Source organism: Narcine bancroftii, chromosome 6, assembly GCF_036971445.1.
Source record: "Narcine bancroftii isolate sNarBan1 chromosome 6, sNarBan1.hap1, whole genome shotgun sequence".
NCBI classification, from domain to species: domain Eukaryota; kingdom Metazoa; phylum Chordata; class Chondrichthyes; order Torpediniformes; family Narcinidae; genus Narcine; species Narcine bancroftii.
The window spans coordinates 26,444,355-26,456,501 of NC_091474.1; the positions used below are offsets into that span (position 1 = coordinate 26,444,355).

At 44.2% G+C, this 12,147-nt stretch overlaps 1 protein-coding gene across 21 annotated transcripts in view; it reads right to left on the reverse strand.

Annotated features, from left to right (window-relative positions):
- Positions 1-12,147, reverse strand: part of LOC138735861 (uncharacterized) — an 81,766-nt gene that overhangs the window by 46,789 nt on the left and 22,830 nt on the right. For 13 of the 21 annotated variants that reach the window (XR_011339979.1, XR_011339976.1, XR_011339984.1 and 10 more), the window contains one exon: positions 1,270-1,334. The exons of the other annotated variants lie outside the window; for them this stretch is intronic. Coding sequence is in view for 8 of the 13 variants with exons in the window: in XM_069884398.1 (XP_069740499.1) it covers positions 1,270-1,334 (65 nt within the window). In the remaining 5 variants the exon portion in view is untranslated. The remainder of the gene's footprint in view (positions 1-1,269; positions 1,335-12,147) is intronic. 21 annotated transcript variants of the gene reach the window in all.

The following is a 12,147-nucleotide window of genomic DNA, read 5'->3' on the forward strand; positions in this document are numbered from 1 at the left end:
ATTCTCTGTTTTAATTTTGCACATGGGTAACACATCTCTTCTTCAAGGAAACATCACCAGGACTGCAATGGAGCGACAGGCTAGAGTTCTGTTCAGGGCCTCAACATTCGAATCACCAGAGTGAAGTGAGTGACTGCCTTCACTTTCCCCTGACTCTGCTCCTCCCCCCAGAGTTTGTCCTTGGCAATCTGCACAGTTTGTGTGGGACAGAATGGGGGCCATTTGCTTTTATCTTGTCTATCAAGGATTTAGATTCTCTTTCAATATTTTTATTGGTTTCAACAATGATTTAGATTATGGAATGAATGTCTTTGTAGGCAAGTTTACAGAAGATATGAAGGTTGGTGGAGGAGCAGGTGGTGTTGAGGAAACAGGGAGGCTGCAGAAGGACTTGGACAGATTTGGAGAATGGACAGAGAAACAGCAAGTGAAATACAGTCGGCAAGCACAAGGTCATGCACTTTGGCAGAAGAAATAAATGGGCAGACTTTTTTTAAATGGGGAGAAAATTGAAAATACCCAGATGAAAAGGGACCTGGGAGTCCTCATGCAGGATAGCTGAAGATAAACTTACAGGTTGAGTAGGTGGTGAAGAAGGAAAATGCAAAGCTGGCATTACTTTCAAGAGGTATAGAATACAAAAGCAGGAATGTTGAGGCTTTATAAGGCACTGGTGAGACCTCACGGAGTACTGCGAGCAGTTTTGGGCTCCTCATTTAAGAAAAAATGTGCTGATGTTGGAGAGGGTTCAGAGGAGGTTCACAAAGATGATGCCGGGTCAGAAAGGGTTATCATATGAGGAGCTCTTGACCTGTACACATTGAAATTTATGAAAATGAAGGAAGATCTTATTGAAACATTTAGAATGTAGAAAAGCATAGACAGAGTAGATACAGAAAGGTTGTTTCCCATGGTGGGAGAGTCTAGGACAAGAGGATTGAAGGGCATCCACTTAGAACAGAGATGCAGAGTAATTTCTTTCGCCAGAGGTGGTGAATCTGTCGGATTTGTTGCCACAGCCAGTTGTGGAGGCCAGGTCATTGGATGTATTTAAGGCAGAGATTGATAGGTTCTTGATTAGCCAGGGCATTAAAGGTCATGGGGAGAAGATTGAGCAGTGAGGCTGAGTGGGAAAATGGATCAGCTCATGAATAAATGAGGGGTAGTCTTGATGGGCTGAACAGCCTACTTCTGCTCCTATGTCTTATGGCTTTATGGTCTTATGGACACAAGCACCTCAGGGATGGTCACATATTCTCAATTTCAAACCTGATTGTTTCCACACGAGCTATCTCCACCAAACAGTGGCAAGTCGAATCAAAAATATCGTCCCCCTGGAATAAATCACAAATGAAAGAAAGACCACAAAAAAGTTCCAATAAAAATTAGAGTAGAAGCCAGTGTTGTAAAACATGCAAATTACAAATAAACCAGAACACTCCAAATATTTTGAGAACCCTGTCACTGGTTACAATCCAACAAGTGTTGAGTTGACAAAGGTTCAGCTACAATCCCAGAGCAGCATTGTGGTCTAAAATCATAATCAATGCTTCACACGTGCCTAGGGAGTGTTATGCGCTATCTTCCTTATTACGTAGATAACCAGCACATTTAATCCAAGACAGAGGGTCTTAAGTAGGGATCTGGTGGCTGCGATAGCCAGCTCTCACTGTTGCCATAGATTCAAGTAGACAGCAAGAGGAGTCCACAAACACACAATTATATGTGGAAATCCAGAAGCTGCTGTGAACGATTTTCTGCTCTATTCAGAGACCACTGCCAAGGACTTAAACAGATGCAAGTACTTTAGAAATTACTGAACTTTATACTTTTCTCCTTAACACGTGGGTCTTGCTACTAAAAAAAAAACAAGATGGGTCTTTTTGAAAAAAGTTAAAACACTCTAAAAAATGCAGGAGGACCTCAGCCAGTCTTGCAGTGTCCATAGGAGGTAAAGATATTTTGGACTTGAGCCCTTCTTATGTCAGTTATTTACCTCCTTTGGATGCTGCAAGACCGGCTGCATCCCTCCAGCATTTCTGTATGTTTTTTTTTCTACAATCGCTGTGCCTGCAGACTTTTGTGTTTCACTTCTGGGCCTTTGTTGAGGTAACTCAGTTTTTAGGCCATTGTTAGTGTTGCATCACCTCTCTGGTTATGAGAATCCAGCTTTGATGAACTGATAAGATATTCCCTAAGATGTTGGAGCTTTGATTTCCCAGCCTCTAATCCCATCTCAAACACTCAAAGTTCAAAGTTCAGATTTATTGTCAAGTGCATATGTGACATCACCTACAACTCTGAGATTCTTTATCTTGTGGGTGAGGCAGAATGACCACATAGTGAGGGTGAAAAAACCGTATATGTACATGTAAATAAAGAAATGTAAACAAACTGACTGTGAGATACAGAGAGGGAAAAAAAATCAATAAAGTAGAATAGTAAGAGTTCTTCATTGAGTTTGTTGTTGAGGAGTCTGATGATGGAGGGGTAGCAGCTGTTCTTGAACCCGGTGGTGTGAACCTGTACCTCTTTCCTGATGGTAACAGCTAGAACAGAGCATGTGCTGGGTGGTGTGGAATGTGCGATGGAATGAAGGAACAGCACCTCACACTGGATGCGTCCTAACCTTTTGGGTTCAACATCAAATTCAACCATTCCAATGATAATTATTGATGAAAGCTTTTATTGAATGTGCAAACATTTTAAATGATTTTTTTTATTTAAAAAATTAAATAAAAAAAATATTAAAAAAAAATTAGAAATGCAGCATGGTAACAGGCCATTTCGGCCCATGAGCCAAATGACAGCAAAGTAAGTGCATGTAACACCCTTTTTGCCATCTCCAAGGGACCACCTTGCTTCACTCCAGGCCCAGTACAGTGGAACGGCACTGGATTGGAGAACATGTCTTATGAGGCAAGGTTAGCAGAAGTAGGGCTTTTCTCTCTGGAGCGAAGAAGCATGAGAAGTATCTTAATAGAGATCTACTAGATTATGAGAGGCATAGATAGGGTAGATAGTCAGGACCTTTTTTTCCTGGGGTAAGAATAGCAAACACCAGAGTACAAAGTGAGGGGAGGAAAATTTAGGGGAGCTGTCAAAGGTACATTTTTTACACATAGAGTAGTGGGTGCCTGGAATGCTGGTGTAGGCTGGAACAATAAGGACATTTAGAAGACTCTTAGACAGGCTCATGGATGCAAGAAGAGTAGATATTTTTAGTATGTTGATATTCGATATTTATCCTTAGACATAGAGCTCAATAACAAGGCCATTTCAGCACATGAGCCCATGCCGCCTAATTTACACCCAATTAACCTACATCCCTGGTAAGTTTCGAACAGTGGGAGGAAGCCGGAGCCCCCAGTGAAAACCCACACAAACACAGGGAGAGCGTACAAACTTCTTACCAACAGCGCGGAATTCGAAATCCGGTCCCAATCGTTGGCACTATAAAGACGTTGCGCTAACCACTATACCAACTGTGCCACCCAATAAGTGGCATAACATTGTGGGCCAAAGGGCTTGTATGGTGTGGTAATGTTCTATGTTCTATATTTCAAAAAAGATGCAGCCTGGCCTGCTGAGCTCTATCAGCAGATTGATTTTTGCTCCAGATTCCAGCATCTGCAGTCTGTTGTGTCTCCTGCCTATAGCTACCAGGTTAACTATTTATAATCAGGATACACATTCTTTTAAAATAATTTGCATTTCTTGATATATCACAAGAATATTTATTTTAGTCCCAAGAGTTTATTTCACAAGCCTAACCCCTTTTAGTGATTGGTTTTGGGTTGTGAATGTGGTTCAGACCATCATTCACCCCTCCCCCCCTCCACCAACTCCCACTCTCCTGGAAAAGAGGGCAATGCATTAAAAGTCTCATCCCACCCTGGCCACATTCTCTTCATCCTCCCCTCCTGTTCGGAAGAAGATTCACGAGTGTGGGGTCACGAGCCACCAGGTTCGAGGACAGTTTCTTTCCTGCTGTTATCAGACTCCTGAATAAACTCCAAGATAATAAAATTATGTTTCCTTTGCTCTGTCCCAACTCACCTCTCCCTGTAGCTCTAAACCATGTCTTATTTGTTGTACTATGTATGGGATGTCCAGCAGGTCAGCTTGCAACACAAACTATCACCGCCTCTTAGTGCATGTGACAATAGATTTGGACCTGAATTTGAAGAAGTTACGAGAGAATTCTGCTGCAGTCCTGGTATGGAGCAGTGAAGAAAGAGCAAGGGAACAGGACTAATTAGATTGTTCTACAAAGGTACTGCGTTGACACGATGAATGGCCTCAATTTATGTCGGGCAATTTTGTCTTTCATCCGAATGTCCTTCTTTTTCGTCCTTCAGTTACTCTGAGGGATGAGTGATTGATCTTCAAAGTGGAAGGTTTATATTTTCAGAACCAGTCACCAAAGGGAACATTGGCAGAGTAATAATTCCTTCCTGGCTGATCCATTGCAGTTGATCTGATATTGGATTGTGGTCATGACTATGATCTAAAACCTGCCTCATCAACTGTCACATGACATGTCCTGCGGATGTGGAAGTGGCTATATTGATGCAAAATAACGGATGTTTCTATTCTGAAATAAAATCTAATACTGAAGGTCCTCACCAGGTCAAAGCAAGGGAGGTGGAGTTAATGACTTGGGTATTGACAAGATGCCACATTTTGGCCAGGGTTCGTTGAACCAACAGGGTTTAATTAGATTTGAAAGACATGGAGAGTTTGGGGTGATGCAGAGGGGCAGTTCAGGAGTTGGGGCACACAAACAGGGGGCTGTGTGGAGAAGGGCAGTGGGTGAAAGAGCAGTTTGTGAAACAACTCCATGTGTCAATTTCACCCAACCTCACCTCCCCCATTAACAAGGCTCCCCCTGCCCTTCTCTCTCTCTGGTGCCTTCATTAAACAGCATCCAAATGTATTTATTTTGGACAAGTTATGTTATTCTGTCAGCACCTTCAAAGTAAAGATATCCAGGGATACGTCGTTCCAAAATGTTGGCAAGGTCACAAAATTAACACGTAAAATAAAGATGATGAAATGCGTGTGCACTCAGCTTTGGTGTTTCTCTGTAATTATTTCCATTTGTTGCATGAGTTTGTTTTGTTACTGAATTGAAGCCTGGAAGTTTGTCAATAAAACTCCCTGCACCACAAAAGGTCAAGCTTTCACAAGCTGCTACTAAAATTTCCATCCACTAAATGCATTGAAGGTGGAGGCGGGTACAATAGGGAGATTTAAAATTCACTTAGATAAACAAGTGGATATAAGATAAATAGAGGGTTCTGGGTGTAAGGTAGAGAAGGGTTAGATTGATCTGGAATAGGCCCCAGAAGCATCAAATGTTATGGGGAGAAAGTCAGGCAGTGGAGCTGGGTGGGAAAATGGATTAGCTCATGATTAAATGGGAGGTCAGATTTGAGGGGCTGAATAGCCTATTTCTGCTCCCATATCTTATGTTCTTGTGGTCTATATAGGTTTGTGCACATCATGGACTGAAGGGTCTGTACTGTACTGGAATGTGCTATGTTCTATGCATTCACAGTGTTCCCCACACATCACTGTCTTCTGGGTGGCCAGATGGGGCCCCTCTGCTTCACTCCAACAGGTGACTGTTATCTCTGTACATCCTGTGCACACTGACTGCATTTGACTGATGTCCTCAAATGCAGTGTGGAAACAACCATTTTTCAGGTATTGTTCCTCCTGACTAGGGTGTCTAGAACCTGGATCCCTGCCACCAATAAAGGGGAATGTGAAGAAATGTCTCCACCTCCAAGTCCTAGATCATTGGGATTCTCTGTTCAACAAGACACCGAGTGTAGTGAAGGTAGAGAGCCATAGATTTATGGATAGCCATTGATTTGAGGGAATGGGCTGAGGGCAGGGAGGGGCATACAACATGGAAACTGGTCCCATGGCCGATCACATCTGTGATGACAGTCAAAATTTCACATATGCAGATTCCCCTGATATCCCACCGACTCTCCCTTCCCTGTCACCTGCTAATCACCTACAGTGTCATCACACACACACACACACACACACACACACACACAAACTAGCGCGCGCACACACACACACACACACACACACACACACACACACACACACACACACACACACACACACACACACACACACACACAACCATGACTCCTGTCATTGGTCAATTTTCATGTTGACCATACAGAAGGGTCTGTATGAGGGTTGTCACATTGTGGGAGGAGCGGTGCAGAACTCATGTCTACACTGCCAGAAAGATGGAGAAATATAAATGATTCAAACTGCTGAAATAGTATTTGAATCGGCAGAGGTTTTGTGTGTGTGGTGTGGGAATACTCTGGCATACTTATTTTTCAGAAGAAGTCTGATGCTTGTAAGCAAAGCTCGGCTACCTCCAACTATGTAGATCAAGAAATTACCTGGCAGTTTTCCAGGGTGGATTTACTCCTCTGTGGAACTATCTTTCATCGAATTTTCTCATTAAAAGTTTAACATCGGTGACCCCACCACCGGTTCGTCACTGATTAGCTTGGCAATTGGTTGTTGATGACTTTTCGACTGCGACTCAAAGGCCTGGGAGCCTCAGCCTCACTTTCGAGGAGTTCAGGAGGTTTTGGTGGATGCCAGGGAACCAGTTCATGAAGCATCTGGGGATTTCTGTTCATTGCTCTGCTATCTCATTATCCAGATAAAGGACTCACATCTCGGTCTCTTGGTTTCATCATTGTGACTTCGGGATGGTGTGTTCTGAGGAGAACTGTGTTAGCATAACTTCAATCAACTTGCCCTCTCCTTTTGTGGACTATTGTTTTATACCGTAATCTAGTTTGTTTTTTTCATAAATATGTCAAATCTGTCTTCCAAAAGATCTGAGTCCTACAGGAGTCACGCTGGGCCATAAACTTCAACGACCCCTGTGGCCATGAATTCCTTCACATCTCTTACCAACTATTTCTTACCAACTATCATGTATGGAAAATGCATAAATGCAATAGTGGGTATAGTGTGGACCACGGAGGATCGTGTGATACCTCTGTTGGGAAACCAGGCAGAATGTGGTTTACGGAGGGATAGGCGTCTGGAAGTCACCTCACCTTGCTAATCATAGGTTAGGTCTGCCCACAGGTGAGGCTGTCACACAATTGGTCATCACAGGTCACGTGGACAGGCCCTGCTTTGTCTCTTTCTTTCTTTGTTGCTGCCTCCAAACCATCTTTGAAGTCCAGGATTCAGGCCACGGTTGGCACCGGAGGGCTGACTGCATCAGGCCAGTCCTGGATCCCAAGCCATGGTCAATGCTGGAGACCAGGTTTATTTGATGTACCTGTTAGCTGTAATTAATTTACTGTTTATTATTGTGCTGTGTCTGTGGGTGGATGGGTAGGAGGGGTAATGTCCACGTCTTCAGCAGCGAGGATTCAATGCTGTTGGTCTCTGCCATCTCGAGTACTTCGATGTTAGGGATGAAGTCGCTCCAATGAATGTTGAGGATGGAGCGGAGACAACGCTGGTGGAAGCGTTCTAGGAGCCGTAGGTGATGCCAGTAGAGGACCCATGATTCGGAGCCGAACAGGAGTGTGGGTATGACAACGGCTCTGTATACGCTAATCTTTGTGAGGTTTTTCAATTGGTTGTTTTTCCAGACTCTTTTGTGTAGTCTTCCAAAGGCGCTATTTGCCTTGGCAAGTCTGTTGTCTATCTCGTTGTCGATCCTTGCATCCGATGAAATGGTGCAGCCGAGATAGGTAAACTGGTTGACCGTTTTGAGTTTTGTGTGCCCGATGGAGATGTGGGGGGGCTGGTAGTCATGGTGGGGAGCTGGCTGATGGAGGAGCTCAGTTTTCTTCGGGCTGACTTCCAGGCCAAACATTTTGGAAGTTTCCGCAAAACAGGACGTCAAGCGCTGGAGAGCTGGCTCTGAATGGGCAACTAAAGCGGCATCATCTGCAAAGAGTAGTTCACGAACAAGTTGCTCTTGTGTCTTGGTGTGAGCTTGCAGGCACCTCAGATTGAAGAGACTGCCATCCGTGCGGTACCGGATGTAAACAGCGTCTTCATTTTTGAGGTCTTTCATGGCTTGTTTCAGCACCATGCTGCTGAAGATCCAACTGCGCAGGGTAGGTCACGTCTCCAGAATGGAGGACCATCGCCTTCCCAAGATCGTGTTATATGGCGAGCTCTCCACTGGCCATTGTGACAGAGGTGCACCAAAGAAGAGGTACAAAGACTGCCTAAAGAAATCTCTTGGTGCCTGCCACATTGACCACCGCCAGTCGGCTGATATCGCCTCAAACCGTGCATCTTGGCGCCTCACAGTTTGGCGGGCAGCAACCTCCTTTGAAGAAGACCGCAGAGCCCACCTCACTGACAAAAGACAAAGGAGGAAAAACCCAACACCCAACCCCAACCCACCAATTTTCCCTTGCAACCGCTGCAACCGTGTCTGCCTGTCCTGCATCGGACTTGTCAGCCACAAACGAGCCTGCAGCTGACGTGGACATTACCCCTCCATAAATCTTCGTCCGCGAAGCCAAGCCAAAGAAAGAAAAGTTTAACCCTTGTTTCTCAGTATACCATGCCTGTGTGCTGTGTATGTTAGCCTGTCAGTGCGTGTGTGCCCTTTTTGTGAATTCCCGTGTGAAAATAAAGACCACTGTTTGTTCATAACACATGTCCAGCCTTGATTCTCTTCGAACCCATCAGACCTATTCTGAACACAACAGTGGGGAGCGATGGCACCCTGGCTTTCAATTTGTAACATGTTTAGGGTGAATAGCCTGAATTGTAGACTAATGTAGTGCAGTATTTGTAAGTTTTGGATTAAGAATAATAAAGGGGAGGTATTGATTTACTGCTAAAAAGTCAAAGAAAAGGGGCAGTGCTGAGGGTGTGTCACAGTATTATCGATAAACTTGACTTTTGTCTTCACAACCCAAGGGGGCAATGGGCTGTGACAGAACTCTCTCTGCACTCCTGGATTTTGGCACTTGACTCTAGATTGGGTCTCTAGCTGACCCAGGTGGAGAGCCCAGAACCCAGTGGAGTGGCTCTCTAATTCACTGGAGATCGGCAGCCCATTCTCCTTTCCAGCTGCCTGCTGATCCCTTCTCCCCAGTGCCGGTATTGTGGCTGCTTTCTAAGCCATTAATAAGGAGCCTCCCCACCTCCCTAACACTTCATCTCCCTGCACACAATTCACAGAGCACAAACAATTTGATCTACAATCAGGGACAGCCCTTGTTAAAGTGCAATGTTGCAGTATAAACTCTCAACAGTACAAAGCATTTTAATGAGGTATTGATTCAGAAGAAAAATTGTCCCCTCAAGTTCACAAATAAGCAATCTAATTAAAGGTCATTTTGGTGATCCCTTGATGGAGGCAATTTATTATCGAACCTTATTGTTGTCCCATGTGGAGCTGTTAGTTACACTGTCAGTTCTGGTGTATACAGATCAGGTTATAGGCAGCTTTTACATCCCATAATACTGCAGAGGAGCAAATCAAATAGACCCCTGTCCAAGAGGGTGTAAATGTCACGTATGTACGTACGTTTGTGTGTGCGCGTGTGCATTTGCACACTTTAGCCCACAGATTATTCCAGGCACCACACTACCTCCACGGAACTGTAGACACTCAGCCCATGTCTCTAGTGCTGGTATGCGGATGCACCTGTGGAACTCCACATTGTCAGCAAAGGTGTGGAGAGTGAGAGGTGAGGGGCACAATGAGGGCCATGATGATGAGCCTCCTAGAGAAGGCAGCCCTCGCTACTTTCTCTCAGCCCTGCCCACCATCTGCTGGACTGCTCTGTGGCTCCCTGCTCCAGCTGTGGGAACACTGGAAAGATCTGATGGTCTCTGTTTAAGAGCTCTTCTGTCAGCAAGTTTTCCTGACTTTTCCTACCCACTTCCACATACCAGGAAGCACCAATATTTTTTATTAAAATAAAGCTACTTTTCAGTGTTTCTGTTTATATTTTTTCACTCCACATAACGGTGACTTAGAAATTCTTGTAAAAATACAAGGGCCAACACAGTGGGGGTTGTTAACGATTAGCAGAGATTGAAACCATGCCATCTCGAGGGGGTGGGGGAGGGGGTGTTAACCATGGAATGGGGAGGTACAGTTTGGGTAGGTGGGGATGTGGGAGATACGTCTCTCTCTCTCTCCAAATGATGACCAAGTGATAGGGTAAAACACAAAAGTCTGCAGATGTCATGAGTGAAGTAAAAGCACAAGGCTGGAGAAACTCAGCAGGTCAGACAATGTACTTTATGTAGCAAAGATAAAGATACTTAAGCTATGTTTCGGGCCTGAATAAAATATTTATTCAGGCACTTGTGTACATTTTGCTCATACCTTGATGAAAGGTTCAAGCCCAAAATGTTGGTTATGTATCTTTTATCTTCCTGAAGGACACTGTCTGACCTTCTGAGATTCTCCAGCATTGTGCTTTTAAAATAGCCCAGTGAGGTGTGAACCATTTTAGTTGCTACACATTCCCCAGACAATGCGGAACCAACCTGAAACACTGTGCCTGGAAAGATATTCATGTGTACACAGAAAGATCCCAGACACTCTAAAGTGATGTCTAATCTTTTAGATATCACTTTAGAGTGATGACTCAGTCCCTCAATCCTAGGCTGCTGCTCAATATAGTTGACCTTGGCCTTAACTCTACTTTCACATCAGAGCAGATGTTGAGGTGCCTCCACTTGTGGGGAAGACTCTAACGAAGGCACATGGTGTCAAGGAGAGGTGGGCAATCACTTTTGCTCCATACCAACTCTCTCTGTAACTCTGCATTTCCCTGCTATTGCATTTACTGTACTGTACTAGCCGGGCAGCTCACAAACCAACTTTATCACTGCATCTTGGTACACATGGCAACTTGCACTTGAGTTATTTCGTCAGAATTTTTTCTCACAGAGTGGGAGAATCTGTGGAAATCACAACTCTGGAAGGTCAAGGAGTCTCCATCATTAAAGGGGTTTAAAGAGGGATCAGGCACATTTTTGAAATATTTCCGTGCTGGGGAATTGGTACAGAGGTCAGTCATGATCATATCAGAATCAGGCTTATTGCCATGAACATGTCATGGAATTTGTTGCTTTCTGGCAGTAGTGACAAAAGACAAAGGAGGAAAAACCCAACACCCAACCCCAACAAACCAATTTTCCCCTGCAACCGCTGCAACCGTGTCTGTCTGTCCCACATCGGACTTGTCAACCACAATTGAGCCTGCAGCTGACGTGGACATTTACCCCCTCCATAAATCTTCGTCCGCGAAGCCAAGCCAAAAAGAAGATTGTAAGTACAAGATTAAAAAAATAAATAACTAACAACTGAAAAAAGAGAACAAGTGAGGTCATGTCGTTGAGTTGTCCATTCAGAAATCTGATGGTGGAGGGGAAGAAGCATTTTTGGACCATTGGATATTCATCTTAAGGCTCCTGTACCTCATTCCTGGTGGTATCAGTGAGAAAAGTGCATGGCCTGGGTGGTGACAGTCCTTGATGATAGAGGAACCTTTCTTGAGATATTGTCTCTTAATGATATCTTTAATGGAGTGAAGACTGATGCCCACATTGGCGCTGGTCAAATTTAAAGCCTGTTCCTGTCCTGTGCATTAGCATCTCCAATGATGCAATGACAGAATGCTCTCCACAGTACACCTGTAGAAATGTCTTTGGTGACACACCAAATCTCCTCATGAAATATAGCCACTGATGTGTTTTCTGCATGATTGCATTGACATGATGGCCTCAGGACAGGTCTTCAGAGGTGTTGACACCCATGAATTTGAAGTTCTTTACCCTCTCCACTACTGATCCCTCAATGAGAGTGGTTTGTGTCCCCTTGGCTTCCCCTTTCTGAATTCCACAATCATTTCCTTAGTTTTCTAATATTGAGTGCAAGGTTGTTGTTGTGAGTGAGGAAACAGGTTTGGTTGGTCTCAAAAGCCTAAAAAGCAAGGATTCTGAACACAATTTTGATGGGGAACTATTTTATTTACAGAAGAGAAGTGGGGGAAATGGTAATTGATGCAGCACATACCCACCCACCCACTCACACACACACACACACAAACACACACACACACACACCCACCCACATACACA